Raw genomic sequence first — 24,343 nt, 5'->3', positions numbered from 1 at the left:
AACATTGTATGTATTATTTCTTTTTTTTTTTCTCTCCAATTCTTTAGGAGCTTTTGAATTTCTCTCATAAATGTTTTCTAATTTTCAGTGTAGAGATCCTGCAAATATTTTGTTAGATTTATTCTTTTATATGTGTTATTTTTGATGCTATTTCAAAGAATAGATTTTAAATTTTATTCTCCAATTGTTTTTTTTTTAAGTTTATTTACTTATTTTGAGAGAGAGAGAGAGAGCAGAGGAAGGGAGAGAGAGAATCCAAAACAGGCTCTGCATTGTCAGCACAGAGCCCGATGTAGAGCTTGAACTCAGGAAGCATGAGATCATGACCTGAGCTGACGTTGGATGCTTAAGCTTCTGAGCCACCCTGGTGCCCTTCTCTGATTGTTTTTAATAGTATATAGAATGAAATTATTTTTTTATATTGACTTTGTATCCTTGACCTTTCTGAATTCGCTTACCAATTTCTTTTTCTTGCCTATTGTACTAGCTAGGATTTTAAGCACAATGTTGAATAGAAGTGGTGAGAGCAGACATGTTTGCCTGTTTCCCCTATCTTAGAGAAAAGAGATTTAATATTCCCCCATTAAGTATAATATTAGCTGTAGTCCTTCTGTGGACCTTTTTTATTAGATTAGGGAGGTTTCCTTCTATCAAGTTTTCCAAGAGATTTTTATTTTGGAGCTGAGAGATTTATCCCTCCCATCCCCCTGCCCCCACATCCAGGCTTTAACAACAGTACTGAGCCCTCTTAGTACTTCCTTCTGACACAACAGTATGACCCCCATGCACAGTTAACTAACTCCCTTACTCTTAGCAACCAGCTCAGTGCTTAAGGTTTCCTATTCATTTCCTTCCTATTAGGCCCAATGAAAGAATGAAGCAAAAGCCTTGTCTCAAGGAGCTTGGACTTTGATAGAAGAGATAAGTTACATGCAGGTAATTATTCTTACATCTGCGGAAGAAGTGCCAAAAATGATGGTGCTCTCTGGAGGCCCCAGGCGAGAGAGAGAGAGAGAGAGAGAGAGAAAGCAAGCATATCCTGCAATAGTGAAGATCAGGGGAGGCTTTAAGAAAGGGATGGAACTTGAATTTGCCTTGAGAAATGACTAACATTTGGGCAGGAAGAGCAGAGGGGAAGAAAAAGCTGGAAAGATGGAGCATGTTTAGAAATCAGCAAGTGTAGTTTGAGGGAGGTGTAAGATACACCAAACAGGTAGTGGGAATGAAGGCTGGAATGGGAAGTTCATGGTCAAACCACGGAGCACTTTGAATACTAAAATTATGGAGCCTAGATATAAATAAAATAATAATTGCACCTGATTTTGAGTCCACTAGAGTATTTTTTTATGTTTATTTATTTTTGAGAGAGAGTCAGAGTGTGAGCAGGGGAGGGGCAGAGTGAGAGGGAGACACAGAATCCGAAGCAGGCTCCAGGCTCGGAGTTGTCAGCACGGAGCCCAATGTGGGGCCCGAAACCCACGAACCGCGAGATCAGGACCCGAGCCAAAGTCAGATGCTCAATTGACTGAGCCACCCAGGTGCCCCTCCAACAGAGTATTAATCACCTTAATATGTTATTTAATATTCACAACAATTCTGCAAAACAAAGATTATCCCCCTTTTACAAATGAGGAAATTGAAGTTCACAGAACAAAGTAAATCGCCCAAGGTTACCAGGTGCCTCAGTAAATTTCAGAACCAGGATCTCAGCCTAACACTTTTTCCTCCTTTCTAAAATAATATTTTACATAGTTGAGATCTCATAAATATATACGTTTTGTCCTCCCTCATTAACATTATAGCATGAACATTTTTCTATATCAATAGAAACGCTTCTTACACAGTATTCTTGTCGGTGTTGAATACATAAAGCTGCAGCATCACTGACAGTTTTTGCAATATTCTGTTTTATAACATTATTTTTAGTATTACAAATTATAAATAATACCGGGGCGCCCGGGTGGCTCAGTCAGTTAAGCATCCAACTTCGGCTCAGGTCATGATCTCACGGTTCACGAGTTCAAGCCCTGCATTGGGCTCTGCTCACAGTTCAGAGCCTGGAGCCTGCTTCGGATTCTCTCTCTCTCTCTTTCTCTTTCTCTCTCAAAAAAGTAAACATTTAAAAACATTTATAAAATATTATAAAAAATACTATGGTGATATGTGTGAATCGATTGATCCTCCTACCAGCAATCTAAGAGAATACTTATCTCATCTCATCCCCCCCAATAATATTGAATATTCTCAAGTCTTTAGTACTGATGAATACATATTATTATTACTTTGTGTTGAATGGTTAGTGAAGCTTAACAGTTTCAAAGTGTTTGCATCTATCTGTCCTCCCTTATCAAATGACTGCTCCATTCCTTTGCTCCTTTACCATTTAGAGTCTCAGCTAAGCTTATCAGTCTGTATGAGCCCTTTGTATATAAAGGCTGTTGTTGTCATAACTGTTGGGGACAATTTGTTTCTTTTGCTGACTAAAGCCCCTTGACCAAAAAATAAGCTTAAAATACAAGTCAGTGTGTTGGTTTGACCACTGTCATCTGAGAGCCAGACTGTGACCAGTCCCTCAGGAGTGCAGCCCCAGTCCCTCTGCTTAAAGGAGAAACAACATCCCAGTTAGGGAAATAGAATAAACATATTCTCAGATGGGGGCCCCTGGTGGCTCAGTAAGTTAACTGTCAGGCTCTTGATTTCGGCTCAGGTCATGACCTCACGGTTTGTGAGCCCGAAATTGGGCTCCACTCTGGCGGTGTGAAGCCTGCTTGGGATTCTCTCCCTCTGCCCCCACCTCACTTGTGCGCTCTCTCTCTCTCTCTCTCTCTCTCTCTCTCTCTCTCTCTCAAAATAAATAAATAAACTTAAAAAAATTTTTTTTAATATTTTAAAAATATTCTCAGATGATTAACTTGAGGTAGCTTTTTTTTTTCTCTCCAGTTCAAGCACCACTAAATTCTAATGCTAACAAAGGAGAACGGAGCAGTGGTTTCACATATCGTTTAATTCTGGGGCACCTGGGTGGCTCAGTAGGTTAAGAGACCAACTGTTGATTTCGGCTGAGGTCATGATCTCAAGCTTCTTGAGCTCAAGCCTGCCATCGGGCTCTGCGCTGATGGTGCAGAGCCTGCCTGGGTTTCTCTCCCTCTCCCTGTCTCTCTGCCCCTCCCCAGTTCACGCTCACATGTTCTGGCTCTCTCTCAAAATAAATAAATAAACTTAAAAAAAAAAGAGAAATATCATTTGATTCTAAATCATGTTCTCATCAGGTTTATGTCAAAAGTGGTGACGATTTTCCAAGGCTGTGTCTGAAGGACAATTACACTGGTGGCACAGCGTTGCACTGAAATACTCCTCTGGGTCCATATAATTACCAGGCTGTGCTGGATAAGAGAACCTCAGGATTTCCAGGCTCAGAGTACCAGGATACCCAGAGAAATGGGAGTGAGTCAAGGACATCTGCAAACACAGATAGCATTCCTAACCAGGTCCTGATTATGAACAATTCCATGCCTATAAGAACCAGATGCCAGAACACTTGGGAAGGGCTGAAGGAACAGGGAGACCATTATCTGTGGCTTCCTGTGATTGACATTTATCTACATGACTACAGAAGTCTGTTTCTTCTTGTTCTCTTGAGTTGAAAAATCAAAGTGAAACGTTAAAACTGCCATGGTACTTTGTGCCCCTTTGCACAGAGGAAAATTTGTAACTCCAATCTCTACCTCCCAAGCTTACTTGTGCTTTCTCTTAGATACTAAATATCTATCATCTAAGTCAATACATAAACTCTACTGCATCCAAAGATTGATCACATACTTATATACAACTTCCAATTTGCTTGCTACTAATACTTCTTAACAACAAGGCCCAAGATTTCCCCATATTACTCCTACTGTGCGGTCATATTTTGTGGGCAGAGTTTTAAAATTGGGGGTGACACGCTCAATTCCATGTGACACGCCCCAGATGAACTTCAGGGAAAAGCCCAAGCTAGGGAACCAGAGGTCACCTTTCTATTATATTCATCAACAATGACATGGGATCTGACCATTTCTCCCTGAAACTCTCTCCTTAATCTAGACCTTCCCTAGATTCCCAAAAGTTCCCCCATAGGGCAGCATCTTATCTTTAGAGAGAAATACAATACCCCAGTTCTAATTTTGTCTTGGCAGGCCTTCCCTTTCTTCCTCTGGCAGAAAATGAATGATCTAGTTCCTGGCCTAAGTAATACAAGCAGAGAAGTCCAGGATCTGGAAGAAAGGTCAAATATACTTAGGCAGTTAAGGAGAAGGAAAATTGGTCTCCAGGTTAGAGAGCCACCCTCACGCACAGTGAAGGGTACGGCCCTAAAGGAACCCTGGATCTTCTCCCTGGAAGAGTGACCCTGTGGTTGGTAGAGGAATTGAGTAGACAGTGCAGAGCAAGCCCGAGGAGCAGCATGTGCACAGACTTCCCTTCTACACGCCCAGCACTTCGCAGCCATGACAAGACCCGCTGCTCCTAAGGGAGGCAGCCAGTCAGTCTCATTCAAAACTTTTGCACCGGCCAGGGAGCCACGACTGGAATGGAGGTGCCGGTGACTGGCCAGGGAGGTGGCCTGACCCCGAGACCAGTGGCCAACAAGGGAGCTCCTCAGTCCTCCTCCCAGGCAATCCCAGGTGCCTCTCTTGCTGGGAAGCCAATGGCTGGCACCAGCCCCTTGTGCTCTCCTCTTCCCAGAGGAAGGATCCTGGGACAGGATTCCGGGAGGCCTGGCTGTGGAAGGAGGCTGGGAGGAATGCGTGGCCTGCCTGGTCCTGGGCTTGCTCTCATGGTCAGCCTCCCACAGGCCCAGAAAGACAGGGGGCATGAGGGACAGGGCAGGGAGGTCAGAGCGTCTCAGGGACCCAGGATTCTGGGCAGGGACTTAGACTTTGGGCTCTAGCATCACACTTCTGAAAGGCTCAACTCCTGGCTGCTGTGACCAGAGGCAAGCGACTTAACCTCCCCTTATCTCAGCTGAACGCACAAGGCGCCTCATGGAGTCGCAGTAAAGATGACATAAAATGATCCTTGCGAAGTGGCTTGCAGTAATAATGCAACACCTGTTGGTTACTCGTGCTGCACACACCAGTCCTCTGGCCTGTGTCTGCGTGAAAGCGAAAGCGTGCGCTCTCTGCCTTTTTCCTTGAAGGAGAACCCCGAATTACAACCTGGCTCAAGTCTCACCAAAACATCCCAGAGGCATAGAGTCCTGTGCGCAGCACAGAGGGATGGGATTCCTACCCCCCCACCCCCACCCTCCACCGCGGTGCCTGGCAGTGACTGTCCCCTGCTGAGCGCGCCCCGAGGCGGAACACCCTGCGCGCGTGCAGGTACACACGCACACACGCGCGCGCGCACACACACACACACACACACACACGTGGATGTGCAGGCATGTGTGCCGGCCGCCAGCCCCGAGCCCCCGCGGGTTCCGCAGGCTCGGGTTCGCGCGGCGGGGCTGGTGGGCGGGGCAGGGCCATTGTTCCGCAGCGGCCCCCGGCCCCGCGCCCGCCGGGGAGCCACGCGGGACCCCGCCGGCCCCCTTTGCCCGGGACCCCAGCTCTGAAGCCACGTCTCGCCTCCCACGCGTCTCTGGGCGCGCGAAGACAGGACCGAGCTGCGCGGAGTGGTAGGCCCCGGGGCTTCCCCACTGTTGCCAGGGAAACTTCCCCGGTGCCCAGGCGTTCGCCCGCGGTCGGGGGCCAGTCCCGGGCGGGTAGCCACCCCCCACTCCCGGACCGGGTCCTCTCCCGCGTGCGGAGGGAAAGCTCCCGAGCGCCTCCGAGCCCGCAGGGTGCCGGGCACCGGGCCAGCGGCCGGGGGAAGAGGAGCCGAGAAGGAGAAAGAGACGGGAGGGGGAGCGAGTAGCTCGCGGCAGAGGGAACAGCAGATTGCGCCCAGCCAATGGCAACGGCTGGACGAGGTGGCACCAAATTCCCTTCGGCCAATGACGCGCCAGATTCTACAGAAGCACATTAGCATTTCCCCGGGGGCAGGGGCAGGGGCCTGGGCTGCAGCGGCGGAGCCGCGGTGTGTCTGCAGTATCCTGTTTGTGCGTCTCCATCCCGCAGCACGCCTCAGCCCTGTCTCCTCCCCTCTCCCGCCCAGGCGGGTCTCCCACGGCGAGCCAACTCCGCGCACTTTGCCCCTTCTTGGCAGCGAATAAAAGGGGTCTGAGGAAATACGGGACATCCACTGCCAGCTCTAGCCTTTAAATTCCCATCCCGGGTAGACCCACGTACTGCAGATCGGATCCCGACACCGATCCGGCGCGCACCGCGCAGAGAGGGGTTCGGGGCGCAGCGCCGCGGGTCACCACGCAAACGCGGGCTCGGGAACCGAAGTCTACCCTCTGTTCCGGCTGTCCGGAACTCCGCTCTGCAGTCTCAGCCCCGGGAAAGTGAACCCCGCATCAGAGAGCCCAGATGCCGGCCCACTTGCTGCAAGAGGAGGTGAGCTCCAAGTAATTGCCCGCACACTGCGGGTTCGCAGGCGCTGGGTGGACGAGAGCGTTGAGATCTCCGTGGACTGTATAGTCATCTTTTGCGAGTTGTACTGCCTTCAGTTTGTTGGGAATGTGGATTGTAATTTGAGGACTTGGTTCCCCAACTTTCGTTTCTTAAGCTTTAAAGAAAAACCTGGTCGTGCCGGTACTTTGATGTCTATATATGCATGTGGGTTTTCCTTTGTGTGTTCTTAAGGGTGCGAGTGTTTTTTCCTATCGCATCTTCACCTTGAGGTTCCACCACCTTCCACAATCTATCAGCACAGGTCCTGGGGGCTTCCCTCTCTTCCATCAGAGGTACCCCTGACTCTTCAGTTAACGTGGGCTTTGGGCGCAGGGTCTGTCCCTACGTCACCCTCCCTCCCCTCCACCCCCCCCTTGATTAGAGTGAAGTGGCAAGGGCTACGTGCACGTGTCCTCTTCTCCCTCCTGACTCTGCTTCCTCTCCCCTCCAGATCTCTAGCTCCTACACAACTACCACCACCATCACAGCGCCTCCCTCCAGGATTCTGCAGAATGGAGGATGCAAGTTGGAGAAGCCTTCCCCATACTTGGAAGAAGACATCCGCCCTGAAATAAAAGATGACATCTACGACCCAAGCTACAAAGATCCCGAGGGCCCAAGGCCCAAGCTTCAGTATGTTTGGAGAAACATCATCCTTATGTCTCTGCTACACTTAGGAGCCCTCTATGGGATCATATTGGTTCCCACCTGCAAGGTCTACACCTGGATCTGGGGTAAGAGATTCCCTTGTCCTTCTGACCCAGTACCCTGGCTTCTCCCCACTCCTCTAATAAGGTAGGATCTTGCATAGAGCAGAGGCAACAGCCCCTCCAGGCCCAGGTTTTCCCAGCCATGTCTCTTAGTGACTCAAGAATGGTGGGCTGAGCACGGAGCCTAGGGGGATCGGGATGCAGGAGTGAGTGACGATGCTGGGGGTCCTTTAATATGGGGGTTGGGGAGGGAGCCCTGAGACCGGGTGCTGCAGGCTTTGAAATGAGTTGACCTGGGCCAAAGAGTCAGCTCTCCCTGAAGGAGCATTTCTGTTTCAAGTCATTTGCTTGGCTGCCTGTCCTAGCCCTGCCGGCCACAAAAGGATCAAGGCCACAACCTGGGAGGCATGGGAACATGGGACTAGACCAGCAGCTTTAGAGGGAATATGCTGAGCACAGTCCTAGGAAAGCAAGAGAACCCGCTCAGGAAAAGAGTTAGTAGAAGAGGGAGGAACAGAGAAGAGGTTATCTACAAAATAATTTTGCCTTGGCCCTTGGCCCGACCAGGCTTCTTTGTTAAATAGACGAAGAAAGCTCCTGTATGAAGCAGGTCACACAGATGTTGCTGCGACTCCATGGACGTTTGCAGGGAACTGAACATGCCACCAAATGAAAATGTTCTGAGAACGAAATATGACGGAGGAAATGTTTCATGTCCACTGCCCATCTGGCATGCTCTGGCCCCTCTCTCTTGATGTCAGGAAGTCCCTCCTTGCCAGGGACAGCCAGGCCAGGCCAGAAAAGAGAACCCTGAGCAGCCCCAGCCTTGAGGCTGCTGCAGTGAGGGAGATGGTTTCCGGTTTGTCCCTAACCTGCCCTTAGCTCAGCTTTTTCAGGGATCCACGGGGATGGGCTGATGGCAGGGCCCTGCCCCCTGGATACACACATGTGCTTTGCAGGCATTTTCACCTCTGCCACCAAAAGCCCGACCTGGGAAGGGGAAAGGGAGAGCAGAGGGCTCCAGTGCCCCAGGGGCTCCCCGTTGCCCCTCTCTGAGGGTAGTGAGCCAGAACTCCCCTCCAAAACACAACTTTAGGGTTTCCAGAGCAGTCTTGGGTGTGGGATGCCTGCCGACAGCTGCACTCTTGGCCGAGAGTTGTGTCGAAGGACTGGTAGGCCAAGTTTTAGCTGATTCCCCTCCACGGACCTCTTGGTGTAAAGGTGGTGGGATCCGGTCCCTGAAGCTTTGTCTTGGGAAATCTTCTCAGTGCCACAGAGAAATGCAACTGGGTAGATCCCCTCTCTTTGGGATCTCAATTTTTCCAGATACAAAGTGGGACAAACAGGGCTTTTTTGGGATTAGGAAGGTAGTGCTCTTTGGGTTACATGTGTGTCACTCCTGGGGCTGGCCGGGTGCAGGAAATCAGTTCATCTGCAGACCAGGAGGGGCCCTTATGCTTGGGAGGGGAGGGGACGTGTTCTGTACCCCTCTGAGAACCCAGCAGGACTTCAGCTGTAGTGTGAGAGGTCAAGAGCAGGTTTAAGGATCCCCCAGGGAGACTATGGATTCTTCTCTCCGCTCCTTCTTCCCAGTAGAGGATCTTCACAGGTAGTTTTGTCACCTAGCCCCCTCTAACCTCAGAACTCCCTGTAGGCCTCGTGAGGCCCGGAGCTTGGCCAGACAATTGCTGATTGCTCCTTGCCCTTGGCTGCTGGTGCAGGGGGAACAATGCTACCTTTTGGGGGCTCTGCGCATGGGTGTGTACTGTACCTTTGGACAGAGAAACATGGCACACAGAGACTGGATGGTGATTTACACACACACACACACACACACACACACACACCCGCCCCCGGGCCACGTGGTGGATGGCTTAGCTGATGGGATGACCGGCTGTATCTAGGAAGTCAGAACTTCTCTGTCTCAAGGAACAAGAGGGGTGAAGGGAGGGTCAGAGGACCGCCTTCAGAGTTTAGGAGCTTGGCTTCTCCTTTTGTTTTCTCCCTAAGGACAGTGTTAAATTAGCAACTGGTAGTGATTCCAGTATTTCTCATGGTTCCGAGCGATTTTGAGAGCATCTCAGAAGAGCCCTTAGGGCTGAAGAGATACCTCGGCAATACCGGCCAAGGGGCAAAACTTCTCAAATCTTTCTTAGAGTCAAAGCTATGAGACTTTCCTTAGGCCGACGAGTTGGACATTCATGAAGAAATGAATCTCCAATGGACTTAAGGCTTTCTATTAGATAGGCTTTAGAGATACCGATAGAAAAAGGCACCAGAGTGTATGGGCTCTTCTCCCAATGCCCCTGTTAATACTAGCATCTTATGTGCTTTCTGAGTCAACTTGCCAGGTCCTCTGTGGCGTGCAAAAGCCCTAGCAGCTTCCTTGGTTCTAAGCTGAGTGCTTTTGCTTTCATGCCCAGAGCCATTTTTCTTCCTCATCGGTGACTGGTCGGCTGTGGCTCAACTGTCACTTTTTCAGATGCAGTTGGAGGCAGCTACTATACATCTGGAAAGAACTCACCATATGGCTTAAAGCCAGCAAATCACCTGAAGCCCCAATCCCAGCTCAGAGAGACTATGGGTAGAGCTTTCACTGGGACAGACTCTGGCCCCATGGCTCTCCTCCAGATCCTGTAGGAGGAACAGGAGAGGGTGGAGGAAGATAGGATAGGGGAGGAAGGGGGTTATTTAGGAAACTGGCATCTATGGCTGGAGGAGAACACAGGACAATTTGTTACAATGTGCAGTGTCTCCATCGCTTCTCGGCCTTTTGGCTAAGATCAAGTGTACAATGTGCAGTGTCTCCAACTGCAACTAAGTTCCGTGGCCACTGAGGATCTATTGTTTCTAGCAGTTTTCCTAGGAATGAAACATTGTCAACCGTCACCGCTCTACCAAGGCCTCAGCCCCTGCCTCCTAGAGCAGAGGAAGATGGGTATACCCAGAAACCCACTTTTCAGCTCGAGATTATATCTCTGTATAATCTAGAGATTATATCCTGCAGGCCTCCAGGAAGGCGGAAGATGGCTATACGCAGAAACCCACTTCCCAGTTGGAGATTATATCTCTGTATAATCTAGAGGTTATATCCTGCAGGCCTCCGGGAAGGTGAGGCAGGACAGTGTTGGGGTATTCCGCCCGTAGCTTGGAGGCCATCCCACCACTACCTAGAATTAGCCTTGCCAGAGGGAGCAGGGACTGACTGAGGCACATGGCAAAGGAGGGACACAGGAACCGTGGGGCTGTGGAGAATACAGTATAGCCGGGACACAAACTGCTTGTTGACAGACAACTTGGTTTCGAGCCCACTCAGCCTCTCACCGCGTACTGCAAAGTACACGTAACTGCAAAGTGAGGATATTAGATCCCATTCAGGGTATCCGATGAATCAGAGAGCATCAAAGCCTTGGCAAAGCTTCAGACACTGTGCAGATATGACTTATGTGCAGCGCGGGTTTTCCCCCGATATGGCCCCACTGCCTGCTAAAATATTGAAATGTTTTTATACTAGTTGGTAAGTAGCCACGGTTCAGAGCCCTGTGAGTGTCCTCTAGAATCCAGGGTCCCTTGAACTGGTTAATGCGTAGACCATACTGGCTGCCAAACATTTTAATACTACCCTTGCTTATAGGTCCTAAACTTTGCAGGAGTCGTCTGTGGTCCTTAAAACTTTGGACAAGTTTAACTGAAGGTCAAAGGAAATGGGATCTGGGATAATGTCCTTCATGATGGAGAATGACAAGTGGCTGGGTGATAAGAGCCCTCTTCTCTGCCTGGCCTTTCTGAAGTGCCTGGGATTTGGCTCGTTCCAGAGGATGGGAGGTGATGGTAGTTTTCAGTTTGTAAAATGGAAGGGGCATGGGAGACCAAGGCATCCCTGGAGTTTAGGGTAAAACAGATCCTCACCCGAAGCCTAAAGAACACACGGACCAGTCTGGAGAACGTCATGTGAATGTCTTCCCAGATTAGTGACTACCCACACTGACTTCTCCCGGCAGGGTTCTTCTACTATGTGATCAGCGCCCTGGGCATAACAGCGGGAGCTCATCGCCTATGGAGTCACCGGACTTACAAAGCTCGGCTGCCCCTGCGGTTCTTCCTGATCATTGCCAACACGATGGCATTCCAGGTAAGAAGCTGGCTCTGCTCAGCTCTTTTCCCTCCACTCTTCTGATGCTCCAGGGACAGAATGGAGGAGCTCAGTGCCTGGAGAGGAGCTACACCTGGACAGCACCTCAATTTCCTCTCCCCTTTAGGGTCACCTCCAGTGCAGGCCCAGTCCCTAAGTCCACATTGGAAAAGGGAGTAGGAGCTACATAGGAAATAGTCTCAGCATCATGGGATTAGTTTCGATCCTAAGGTCCCTCTGTTGTCACACAGTCTTAGCTGTTGGGGGCCTTATCATAAGGGGCCGCAGTGCATAAGGAGCTGACCCTGTGTTCCTGGGCAGACACTGGACAATAAATTCGCCATTTCAGGCGAATATTTTAGGATTCCACCTTAATGGGATTGAAGCTGATATTTCATAGACTCTTGGACTCTGTGTTCTCGGGTATATGAGCAAATACTTTGTAGCACTGATTATGTGCCTGACTATTCTAGGCCCTTGACGTGGATTGCCTCATGAAACCCTCACAACGATCTTAGAAGGTCGGTGTGATTACCCCCGTCTTACAGATGAGGAAATGGTGTCACCGACAAGTTAGGTAGACCAACATTTTGGTCCTATCTTGGGCTGCCAGTCTGGCTAAGTCAAATAGTGAAGTTTGTTGAGGCAAAGAGTTCATGGCAGAGATAGAATACAGGGAACTGGGGAAAGGGAACTCCCAGTTATTAAGTGGAAGCAATGGACAAAAGATAGCCTGTGGTGCGGGGCTTAGCTTGGAGCAAGAGGAAAAAGGAAAGAAAGCAAACTGATCCTCTCCTTCATGGCAGCATCCCAGGTACTTGCCACAGTTGTATAATCATCTCTGTCACAGCACTGAAGGTTCCTGATGTTGTCTTTGTGGGGCAAAGGAAGAGATTCTGGCACATTCTTTAAGGGATGAAAAGAATCCTAGGGGAGCCCACAGGTCATTTGGAAATGGAGTCAAGATCGTGATTTCTTTGCCTGGCCATCGTCTATGTGGCAAGGCGTCAGAACGGGGCTCTCTGAAGCTTCATCCACCGACCGGGACCTGGGATGCAAGGCTGCCTCCCTCGTGATCTCCATGCCCAGGGGTTTGGCGCCCCGTGAGGACCTTTTCCAGCATTTTTCTTGCTTGAAGAATTGCAATGTGCTTTTCGAATGAAACTCTCTGAGCTCTGTGTGATCTGCCTCCGTTCTGTCCACCATATAACCTTCAAGAAGAAGCTAGTCCTGTTTGTGGTCCGGGGACTTTAAATTGCCCTTCCACCGAAGCTTCAGGGGCAAGCTGGGGGACAAGAGGAGGCAACTCCATGACCCCTTTGATACCCCAACCCCTGGGCATTTTGTGAGGTGGAGCTGAGAGCCATGGGCTCTTAAAGTTGCCTATCCAGTGGAATTCCTCTAAGAGGGTATTTCTCATCAGGCCTACGTTCCTCTTCTCTGTCCCTCCAGAATGACGTGTTTGAATGGGCCCGAGATCACCGTGCTCACCACAAGTTTTCAGAAACAGATGCTGATCCTCACAATTCCCGGCGTGGCTTTTTCTTCTCTCATGTGGGTTGGCTGCTCGTACGCAAACACCCAGCCGTCAAAGAGAAGGGTGGTTTGCTAGACTTGTCTGACCTAAAAGCTGAGAAGCTGGTGATGTTCCAGAGAAGGTGAGTGAGGGGATAACGGGGCTGGGCATCTAGTGTTTGGGGAACCCCCTTTTTTCCCCTAGGGCTTATAAACCGAAGCTGAGTAATTCAGTGAGTTTGCACATTCCGAATTTAACTTAAAACCCTCATACTTAACGGCCCACAGGCCCCTGCCCATGGACTGTTGTTCTTTCTCTCAGAGCTCTCTTAATTAAACCAATTAGATTGAACAAATGCTTATTGGCCTAGGACATTCACAGATACAACGATGACTGTGTCACAATCCCTGCCTTCAAGGAGTTTGTAGCCTGTTGGGAAGTGGAGGGAGAGCCAAAGATCTGGACAGCCATGACACATGCAAGATGTTTTCTCTACCAATGAGGGGCCCAAAGGAGAGGGAGGTTGTGTAGTGGGGGGCATGGGGGAAGGGTTAATGCAGAAGATGGCTTTGGAATCCCCTGATGGATAGAGATTTTCACAGGTGTGTGTGGGAAGGGAAAGTACAAACACAAAGAAGAGAAGGAGCTAAAGCATGAAAGCACATTCCAGCCACAAAGTCCTTTTGCTTGAAGCACAGGGTGTGGTGGCAATAAGACTAGAAAGAGAGGCTGACGCTATTCTTGTAGAGCCTTAAAAGCAAAAGTAGGACTTAATTCAATAGGCAACGGGAAACCATTACAAGTTTTTTGAACAGCAATGTGGCATGACCGGAGGTGTTCTTTAGAAAGGTCACTCTCGGGATGGTCGAAAAAAAAAAAAACCATTGAGTCAGAGAGCTGAGAAGCAGGACCACGAGTAAGGAGTTAACAGGGAGCCAGTTAACATGGCAGGAACGCAAAGTTTGATGCAGGGAATACTAATGATAGGAGAGTAGAGAACACTGGCCACTGAAGAGAAGCAGGAAACCAGTTCCGTAGAAATGTCAATGGCGTAGCCTACATTGGAGAGAGTGAAGAATGGCACGGAACCTCCAGAGAGCCTGCGGGCGTCAAGGACGCTCTGTGCCTGGCTCAGGAAGGAGAGGAATGATTAGAGGGGTGGCCAGCAGGACGTGGAGGCAAGACACAGAGCACAGACTCTCAGAAACCATGGACGGGAAAGAGAAAGGAGCCTACAAGGCAGGATGGAAAAACAGCCTGGGAAGGAGGACTGAGTTTATTAAGTTGGTAATTGGGACCTCACCTGTCTTACCAAGGTGATATTAGGCTACAGTCAAAAAGAACATTGGATGCAGACGCTGGAGACAAGCATTCCAATCCTTGCTCCACCGGTTCCTACTGGTGTGATCCTAGAAAAGTCAGTTCACCTGTCATTACCTCATTTTCTAACCCCGGAGACATTCTCAGAACATTTCCCCACCCCGTTCCCTCTTGCTTTGCCTTCTGCTATGTTGTACCCCATAGAAGGAAAGAGCCCCACCGGTGACAGTGGGAAAATCAGGCAGATCTGGGAGTCCTCTCCCCTCTGACTCAGCGTATGGTCTCTCAATGTAGGTACTACAAACCCGGCATCCTGTTGATGTGCTTCATCCTGCCCACTCTTGTGCCCTGGTATTTCTGGGGTGAAACTTTTATACACAGCTTGTGCGTTGCCACTTTCTTGCGTTACGCCATTGTGCTCAATGCCACCTGGCTGGTGAACAGCGCTGCCCACCTCTACGGATATCGCCCTTATGACACCACCATTAGCCCCCGAGAGAATATCCTGGTTTCCCTGGGAGCTGTAGGTAAGTCAGCAGTCCGCAGCAAGACCCCTTCTAGTGGTCCGCCGGTTAGGGTGTTAGGCTAGGAGCCAGAAAAACCAGGGTAACCTGTTTTAGGACTTCTTTCTGTCTGGGATCCCACTGCAAAACTAAGGGTCAATATATTAGACAACTTTTCAGAGTCAGGCAACAGATTTTCTGTGGGAAGAAAAGGGTAAAAAAACAACAATGCACCTGATTTCACATTCCAGAACATTCCCAAACGCTATGTATAATGAGCCCCTTTGGGTTTTCCTTTTTCCAGTCACCTCTGGGCTGGATTGCAGGTCTTGCTTGGGGCAGGGAATGCATAAACGGGCCAACAGGATCATTTGGGTGGGCAGTAAGCCTAGGGTGTTATATGTAAACGTGCTATATACGATGTAGACTAAGTCCTTGTAATTTAATTGCACCAACTTCTATTTTATCTTCTTGCTGTATTCAGGGAGGCCACATCTGAAGCATGTGTCACGCCTTATTCTTTGGTGATGCCAACATGAAGGGCATCAAAGCAATTGTTGGTGACCCTTTGCCACCACTCATCAGTCCTATCTCTTGCCCTTTATCTTTCTCTCTCCTGCTTCTCCTCTGTGCTAGGAACACACCTTCCCCACAACGTGGCTTAGGGAACCATGAGTAAAGTGGTTAGTTTGATCACAAGTACCTGCTCACTGATCTAATGCTGACTATTCATGAATTTATTTCTATCATTCCAGTCTTAATAGCCAGAGGCTAAGACAACAGGCTTCTAACCATCTGACTCCCCCTGCTTTTTTTCCCCGTCACTGTTTTCAACTAAATATAGACCTTGACCGAGGCCTGAAATTTATTTTCCTGAAGCAGACCCCGTGACCTCTTCCTCACCAATGACCAGTGCTATTGGTCATCCGGTATATCTAGGCAACTTCACCGTTCCACATATTTGTGCCCACTGTGGCCTAACCTTCACTTTTTCGCTTTAAAACCTCCCATTAGATTCTCAATCCTCATCATCTTTACTATCGGTACTAGGGCGTTTTTTTTCCCCATCTCTTCGGAACTTTCATGCGCCTCCCGCGCCTTGCAGGCACCGTCTACCAGTGCGCCCGCTCATACTCTGAACCATGTTTGAAATCAGTCACCTAGGCGATGCAAGTCTGAGACTTTCACAGAAATGGAAGTTTCTGGAATGACACTTGTCCTCTCCTGGCGCTGGGTCTATGGCGAGCTTCCCCAACTGCAGCCTCTTGCTGAGCACGACTTCAGAGTGGCTGCCAGTATCTTACTTTGTCTCGGCTCTCATTCGTTTCTCCGACCTGTTGCACTTCTCCCTTTTCACCTCTGGCCTTTGTTCTCCTGGGGCTTATTTTTCTGCCATTCTAACCTTTTTCTTCTTGAGTTACCTCCCCCACAGTCACATGCTCTTTTTCTCTCTGCTAAAGCTGCCCTCCTCCCTTGAGCCTTGCTTGGGCTCTGTCTTGCTGCCCCAATTGCAGAGTCCTCTCCCTGTTCCATCCATGGGCCTTCCTCTGTTTCTTGGCCTCTTGGCTATGTGTGTATCTGGTTTAGTTTTAAATCTGATAACCGGAGGCCTGGTTGGTGCTTGTACAGAGCCTTGGTACAAAACCATTTATGGAAATTGGTAATCTTGTCGGTACGTTCGGCCTTGTGGCGAGCCCAGCCTCCTACTCAGTTCACACTGTGGATAATCAGGTGTCACAGAGAGAGGACATACCTTGACTTGCCCTGCATGGTGTCATTTACTTTGCAGGACTTCCTTCACTTGCTTGTTATATCATTACTGCTCTACTAGGGTTCTTTTATCTTCTAAGGGCTCAGAGTGTGCTCTTTTATTAGCCAGTCTTTCCCAGCTTTCTAAGGGTCAGTATTGTTACTGTTGAATACAATCCGGAAGGAAGAGTCCTGCCAGAGGTTGGAGGGCTCACTCTCTGCGGAGTTTCCAAAGCTTTACCTGTTCCCGAAATTCTCCTAAAACCGGAATTGCTTTGTTTTTCTTCTTTCCAGCAAAGTGACCTGTTCATCTCAGAATCTCAGAGGTTAGAGGGAATATCTAAGCATTTTAAGTCTTTTTCTTTTTAAGTTTATTTATTTATTTTGAGAGAGGGAGAGAGAGAGAGAGAGCAGGGGAGGAGCAGAGAGAGAGGGAGAGAGAAGGAGAGAAACAGAGAGAGAGAGTTCCACACAGGCTCCTCACTGTCAACGCAGAGCCGGACACAGGGCCTGATCCCACCAACCGTGAGATCCTGACCTGAGCCAAAGCCGAGAGTCGGTTGCTTAACCGACTGAGCCACCCGGGTGCCCCATAAGCATTTTAATTCTTACTCCCTCAGAGAGATTCTGTTTTATCAGCATCACCCTACACCAGGGTCAAAGCTCAAAGTCCTAGAAGCCGGAACAGTCCATTGTAAACCAGTAGTGACTGAGGAAATTCGGGCCCCTGCACTGGGCCTTTTTTCTTCTGCCTTTGGGCTGTTACTGCCCAATTCTGTCAATATCTTCCCCCCTTCGAGGTGGCGCTAATGCCGTGGCGAAAGGTGTGGTCCTTTGCTCATCTCTGTAAGAAGCACAGCAAAAGTCCTTCATTCTCGACCCTGTCCTCACCCCACGCTGACACATGCACATGTCCACAAAGAGCCTGTAGCGGCTCAGACCAATATTTAGCGAGGCTCTGGAATCTTCCAATCTGAAATCCATTCCCAGCCATAGCAGTTTCTCTCTAGTTAGCTTATCCTCTGGGAGAAATTGCCGGTCCTTCTCTGACAAAGGCTCCTAGAAAGGCTTGGGGGATCAGGGCTCCCCAGCGCCTCTGAGGGAAACAATTGGGTTCAGAGGCGAAGAGCCTGGGTTCATTGGTTCATTCAGCAACAGCAAGTTTCTGAGGGGTTTGAGGCCCTCTGCTAGGCAACCAGCGCGCGGAGACCACGAAGACTGCAGCTCACAGCGTGGCCCCATAACTCTCATTGCTTCTGTTCCAGGGGAGGGCTTCCACAACTACCACCACTCCTTTCCCTATGACTACTCTGCCAGTGAGTACCGCTGGCACATCAACTTCACCACATTCTTCATCGACTGCATGGCTTTCCTCGGCCTGGCTTACGACCGGAAGAAAGTATCCAAGGCCGCCATCCTGGCCAGGGTTAAAAGAACTGGAGACGGAAGCTACAAGAGTGGCTGAGTTTTGGGTCCCTCGGGTTCCTTTTCCGAAAGCCAGCCGGGCAGAGGTTTAATGTTCTGTTTATTAACTACTGAATAATGCTACCAGGATGCTAAAGAGGATGACATTAACCCACTCCAGTACAGTATTCTTTTAAAATTGAAAGCCAACAACTCTGCCTTCACGACACTAAGCTGATATTCTTATTTTTGCTCTTCTCTTCCCTCTCTTCTAGTCCATCGTCATTTTCTTTGCTTTGTTCGTATCACTTCCCTTCCTCTCCTCGCTCGTCGCCTCCCAGGCAAGCAGCTCGTCATTCATTGGTGGGTGTCCAACTTCCAAAGCCTAGACAACCGTTCTGTAGCCCAGAGCTTGTGGGCTTTGCCCCACATAACTCTTTCCTTGAGCTGTCCTGAGACTCAGGATGGGTGGCTCACGCTAGAGCTAGGATAAAATCTTCTGGGAAGGCCCCCCGTTAATTGTCTTCAGCCCAGGCTTTTGCGAGTTGGAATGGAAAATAACTTCATTGGGCACAAAGCTTCTAAAGCAGGTAAATTGTCAGGGGAGAGAGTTAGCGTGTATGGTATGATTGAGAAAAGTAAAGATGGGGTGAGGTGGGAATCAAGGCAAGAAGCTCCTGCTGTGATTGGACACACGGTTGCTTGCCTGGTGGGGACTTGGAGCCCCACCAGATGGCATGCCTCCTCTCTCTCCTGACTCTGAATGGGGAATGGGCCTAGAGCTTGGCAACGCAAAAGCAAATCTCAATGTCCCACTGTAGTTTAGTCTGAGGATAAAGAAACATTTAGTTTGTAGTAAAAGTGGTCTCTGCTGGGGAAGGATTTTTTTTTTTTTTTTTTTTTAATAACGACAAGATTTCTTATTCCATATGACAAGAAATCTTGAGGTTGCTTGTGTCCAGAATCGGTGAAGCTAGCGGATCACGGACTCATCAAAATTCTTTCATCTTTCTGCCCTGCCATCTCCGGGACATTGGTCAGCTCCCATCATAGTAATAAGGTGGCTCAAGCGTTTCCAGACATCCAAAAGAGGAACAGGTTTGTGGCCTAGTGGTGAGCACAGCCACCTTCCACGAAAGGAAGGATTTTAAGAGGTGGGGTTGGGTCCAACATAAAAATAGACATCCATCCATCCTTTGCTTGGAATGTTAAAGTAATTCACTTGGAGTGTCTCCCTCTGAAAGAGGGATGCTTGAAAAAGAGGAGAAATGAGGTGGGTTGTCTGCTTTCCTCTCACTGCTGGACAGGAGATGGAGAGGTTCCGGGGCAAGGTCTGTTGGCAGTTCCTAAGAGATAACTTTACAAAGGAAGGGCTCTGAGAACACCTTGCCAGGGGATTCAGAAGGTTACTGAGTAAGTCACTGGATGTCCTAATTTGGAAGGTGGTTATACAAACAAGTTAAATGTTAGGTTCGTTCATGAATGCCAGTTTCTCCTTGGAATGAATAAAAACTAGAAGGCTTCTCCCCTCAGTGTTGAACCATTTCATCCATTCCTTCTCTGTTAAAATTTTAGTCTAAAGTATAGGACTGCCTGGGCCGGGGGAAGGCGAGGTAGGAATCTCTTAACTACTGTGGTTATTGATTCCTGGCTCTACCCCAGCTGTCCATTTTCTCCTACAGGTTCTATCTCCTCCCTGCTGTTTTCTTCTTTCTCTGGGCAGGAAGCCTCTTTTGTAGATACTCAGAGGCAGTGATGGCTATTGCTCACCAGGAAGCTCCCCTTCCTGCAGACAGAATGCTCAGGGTCACTGAACCACTGTTTCTCTTTATAAAGTTGAGCTAGCTGCCACTCTCACTTGGCCTCCAGAGTCTCTCCATCTACACCTCTGGGCTCCCCTACCACACTGATGACTCAAGACAAAGCTGGCAAACCTTACCAGAAACATCCCTGGCTCAGGCACAGCTAGGCCAAATGCTCATGTGGTACCAGTGAGTCAGCCATAGGGCAAAAAAGGGTTTGTTTTTATCCTCCTCTGTCTGGATCAGAACACGAGAGAGCATGCTAGCTGCCCCCTGCTCTCTCAGTAAGCCTGCCCAGCCCAAGTCTGCTCCCAGTGGACAGTGCAATGCTTGTAGAAGTAGGAGGGAGCCTAGTCTTCACTGGGAAGCACAAGAAGCAAAGGGAAGTTCCAAAGTGCCTCACTCAAAAGGAGGCCCCGTTCCCTGGAGCCAGGGTGTACTGCAAAGCCGAGACTTGGGATCTGAGATGCCATGAACTTGGCTGAACAGCGTCTCTGTTCAGTAAACTAACCAGCATTCCCCACCACACAGCCTAGGGCAAACAGTAGTATAGGAGAGGTCTGAAAAAAATCATCGGTGTTTTGAGAACCTTGGACTATTTCTGTCCCTGTACCTAAGTCATCAATGCAAAAGCCTGGCTGTACTCACTCTGTGAAAGATTGGAAATGTACGATACCAAATGTTCTGTGCACTGTTGAGCCCTAATAGTGGAAGGGAAGAGGGCCTTTCTTCCTGTATTCATCAAATAGACAGAGGCTACAGGGGTTAACCTGGACTAAAGGCATCCTTGTCTTTTGAGCTCTTCCTCTCAGTAGAAAAGAATCTACTGGAAGATCACCGTAGTTTAGATCTGCTGACCTGTGTACTTATCCCTTGGGTAGTTTTAATTCCACAGGTTATCAGATGCCTGCTTTATAAATTCTGATCAAAAACAAGTTTATCTTTCTATTCTAATTATGTCGCAGGGATCTGATCCATAGCATGACCTACACAAGGCTGGACAGGGTCCTCAAGCTGAGGGCCCCAGTGTATAGGAGAATGTGTAGGTAGAAGGGTGTCTGCTGAGTAAGGAACACTTTTTTCAAGATTCTAAAGCTGAGTTCAATTGACACATTAATGTCCCAGAAACTCAAGTCTGAATTTCTAACAGTCCTCGCTTTGTGGGTGTGCTGACAACTTATTTGGGTGCCTTACATCTTTTCTAATCAGTGTTGCATATGAGCCCTGCTCTCACTTCCTCTGTGGAGTTCCTTTGCACCTGAGAGCCTGCAAAAGTGGCTGGTAGAAAAGGGGGCCTGGCTGGAGAATTATCAGTATAGTTGTTTGCAGGATTCCCTTCTGGGCTTTATTTTGGAATCTTTTCTTAGGGCTATTTTTATTAAGTGCCCACATTTGATGGAGGGTGGAAGTAATTTGAATGTATTTGATTTATAATTTTTTTTTTTTTTAGATGAAAAGATGGTTGTAGCATTTAAAATGGAAACTTTTCCTCCTTGGTTTGCTAGTATCCTGAGTGTATTCTCTGTAAGTCTAGCTCAAATGGGTCAGCGTGAAAGGTTAAAGAAAACAAGATGTCAATGTTTCGCGGGTGGCTAAGGCCAGGGCCTCTCCTACCACTGTGCCACTGACTTGCTACGTGACCCTAGGCAAGTCACTTAACTATAATGTGCCTCAGTTTTCCTTCTGTTAAAATGGGATAATAATACTGACCTACCTCAAAGGGCAGTTTTGAGGTGTGACTAATGCTTTTTTTAAAGCATTTTGGGATCCTTCAGCAGAGGAATTCTTTTAAGTCCTGAGTATTTTTATAGTAGCAGTATCCACCATGAACTTGTGTCCACCATGAACCGTGGGTCCTGGATGCTATCATTAATCGATATGGTTCTCTCTGGGAGATTGAGTAAATCCATTGGATAAGTGGTGGATAACTAGCCAGACAACATTTGAGAATGCATAAACTCATTGCCATGGAAACAATACACAGGATACCTTTTCCTTGATTGGGTGGGATTTCCCCCTTTTTATGTGGGATAGTAGTTATTTGTGACCTAAGAATAATTTTGGAATAATTTCTATTAATATCAACTCTGAAGCTTAGTTGTACTGATCTGAAATTGTGTTTGTTCATAATAAAAGTGAAGTGAATCTGATTGTACTGTGTCTGGGTGATTTTTGGCTGTGATTCAAAGTTTCCTGGGACTTTAGTTTAGATCTGCTGACCCGTACACTTATTGCTTGGGTAGTTTTAATTGATTGTTTACCACGCTGCCTATACCCTGTCCCTGTACCTTTAAAAGTAAAAAAGAAGTAGACGCTACACTGGTTGACTCACCCCAGTAACCCGCCCTACCCTTCCTAAGGGTAACTTTAGGTTAAACTCGGCCTTGGCAGCAGGAAACCAGGAGTCTGTTGCCATTAAGTCAAACACATTTACACCAGCTGGCACTTTGGCCTGGGGAAATGCCAGGTCTCTTGCGTGTCACACGGTCACACGGACCCAAGACAGAGATACTCAGAGAGGAAGAGAACGACAGGAGAAGCATCTCTGGGAAAGCTGTTTTTCACCTTGCAACCTAGGCCGGGCAGTCTGGGTCATTCCTCCAAGAAAGGTGAAGAAATGTGGCCCTCCCAGGAATTAAGTGGCTTCCTGAACATGCTGATTAACGGCAGCAGGAAGAAAGGAAAAACAATCCAAGGCAAGGTTAGGAAACTCCCAGAATAGGGCTCTGTGATCTTAAGGTGGAAAAGCCTTTAGCCTTTACCACTTATCTGAGAATCCTCATGGAAAAGAGAATGTGGACTTTCCCGCAGTTTGAAGAAGCTCCGTCTTCCCATAGGAGCCACCTTGACAACACCCAGGCTTCTACGAGTTCCCCAGAACCAGCTCCCCTTGCTTGTTACCGTAAGTTGCTTAGGATGGCAAGCCCTTAGGACAGGGTTACCCTTACTTAGGATGGGAAGCAAGATTCTCTCAGAGTAATTCTGAGCAGGCAAAATCAAGTCTATATTCACTGAGACCTTGTCAGACCTTAATAACTTAAGTGGATAGTGGCATTTTCTTCACCATATCTGGCTTTCCACCCCTTTCCCTTTAAAATGTTTAGGCTGGACTATTATTTCGGTTCTATAATTGTTCTGTTCCTTCTAAGTATTGGCTTTGTTTCCCATTAACTGGCGTCCAATTAAAAAAATTTATCCTCAGTAAGCTCTGCTACCTTCTTTTCCTTTCCTCCTCTCTTCTACCTGGTTGTCCTAATTGAACGAGCTACTATGCTTCCTCCAGGCAATCTGTATTTTGTGTATTTGCTATTTCACCCTGTGGCAGTTTTCTGATTCCTATGTGCGAAAGTTCCAAGAAGGAAGAAAGGAAAGAAAGGAGAGAGCTCTTGGAACTTGATCAATATGTTCAGTTGAGAGAACTGAATTCAAGATTGAGAGAGAAAAGGAATAAGTAATGAACTTAACTGTAAGGGTGAGTTGTAAACAATGAGCTCCTAGGGGGCAAGGTAATGAACTCTTCTTGACATGTTAAGAGGTTAAGGCTCTAGTTAATAACCCAGATTTAACCATGGGACGAAGGATAAAATAATAATGGAGAAGAACATGGAAATAAGGCTCCTGGTGTCCAATGAACAAGAATTTTCTCTCTCTTCTCTAGAGGAAGAACCAAGACAGTCCCTAAAAGTATTCACCGGGGCACAGAAAGAAAGAAAAGCATCCAGATTGGAAAGGAAGAAGGAAATCCATCTCTGTATGGAAATGACAGGATTTTGATTTTGTATATAAAAGAAGTCCTAAAGAATCCACACAGAAAAAAAACTATTAGAACTAAAAAACAAATGCAGCAAGGTTGCGGAATACTAGATTGATACACAAAAATCAATTGTATTTCTATAAACTAGCAAAGAATAATACACAAGAAAAGAATTCCACTTATAACAGCATCAAAAAGAATAAGATAAATAGAAATAAATCTAACGAAGCACACACATAAGAATGGTACAGTGTTAACTACAAAATGTTATTGAGAGAAATTAAAGAAAGGAAGCCCAACTGGCTCAGCCTGTAGAGCATGTGACTCTTGATCTCGGGGTTGTGAGTTTGAGCCTCACGTTGGGTGCAGAGATTACTTAAAAACAAAATCTGGAAAGAAAGAAAGGAAAGAAAGAAAGAAAGACGTAAGAAAGAAAGAAATTAAAGAAGACCTAAATAAATGGTGAGAAATCTCTCATGTTCATGAAATGGAAGATGTAAGTTAGTAATTTATCTACAGAGTCAATTTTATCTACAGAGTCAATGCAATTCTTATCAAAATTCCAATTGCCTTTTTAAACAGAAATTGACAAGCTTATCCTAAAATTCATATGGAAATTCAAGGGACCCAGAATAGTCCAGATAAGACAGTGTTAGTGCCAGCATAAGGACATCAATAGAATAGAATTGAGAGTATAGAAATAAACCCATATATTTATAGTCAACTGACTTTTGACAAAGATGCTTAGACAATTCAATGAGAAAGAATATTTTTTTCAACAAATGGTGTTGGGACAGCTGGCTATCTACATGCAAAAGAATGTGGTTGACCTACTACCTCACATCATGTATAAATATTAATTCAAAATGGATCAGCTAAAACTATAAAACTCTTAAGAGAAAACAAAAGTGTAAATC

General features: G+C 47.6%; 1 protein-coding gene across 1 annotated transcript; it reads left to right on the top strand.

Annotated features, from left to right (window-relative positions):
- Nucleotides 1-6,065: 6,065 nt before the first annotated feature.
- On the top strand, nucleotides 6,066-21,822 carry SCD (stearoyl-CoA desaturase). Its single transcript, XM_030334642.1, has 6 exons — nucleotides 6,066-6,479; nucleotides 6,988-7,270; nucleotides 11,248-11,378; nucleotides 12,831-13,036; nucleotides 14,509-14,741; nucleotides 17,732-21,822. Exons 1-6 carry the CDS (start codon nucleotides 6,453-6,455, stop codon nucleotides 17,929-17,931), a joined length of 1,080 nt encoding a protein of 359 aa, XP_030190502.1. The 5' UTR covers nucleotides 6,066-6,452; the 3' UTR covers nucleotides 17,932-21,822.
- Nucleotides 21,823-24,343: the final 2,521 nt, after the last annotated feature.

The sequence above is a fragment of the Lynx canadensis genome, chromosome D2 (genome assembly GCF_007474595.2).
Source record: "Lynx canadensis isolate LIC74 chromosome D2, mLynCan4.pri.v2, whole genome shotgun sequence".
NCBI lineage: Eukaryota > Metazoa > Chordata > Mammalia > Carnivora > Felidae > Lynx > Lynx canadensis.
Note: the sequence above shows the minus strand (reverse complement) of the source record. Positions and strands in the feature narration are given on the sequence as shown.

Excerpts from the sequence above, each read along its gene's own strand:
- SCD (XM_030334642.1), top strand. The coding sequence starts at position 6,453 with ATGCCGGCCCACTTGCTGCAAGAGGAG. Across the intron at positions 7,271-11,247 it reads GGTCTACACCTGGATCTGGG|GGTTCTTCTACTATGTGATC; the intron begins GTAAGAGATTCC and ends TTCTCCCGGCAG. Across the intron at positions 14,742-17,731 it reads GGTTTCCCTGGGAGCTGTAG|GGGAGGGCTTCCACAACTAC; the intron begins GTAAGTCAGCAG and ends CTTCTGTTCCAG.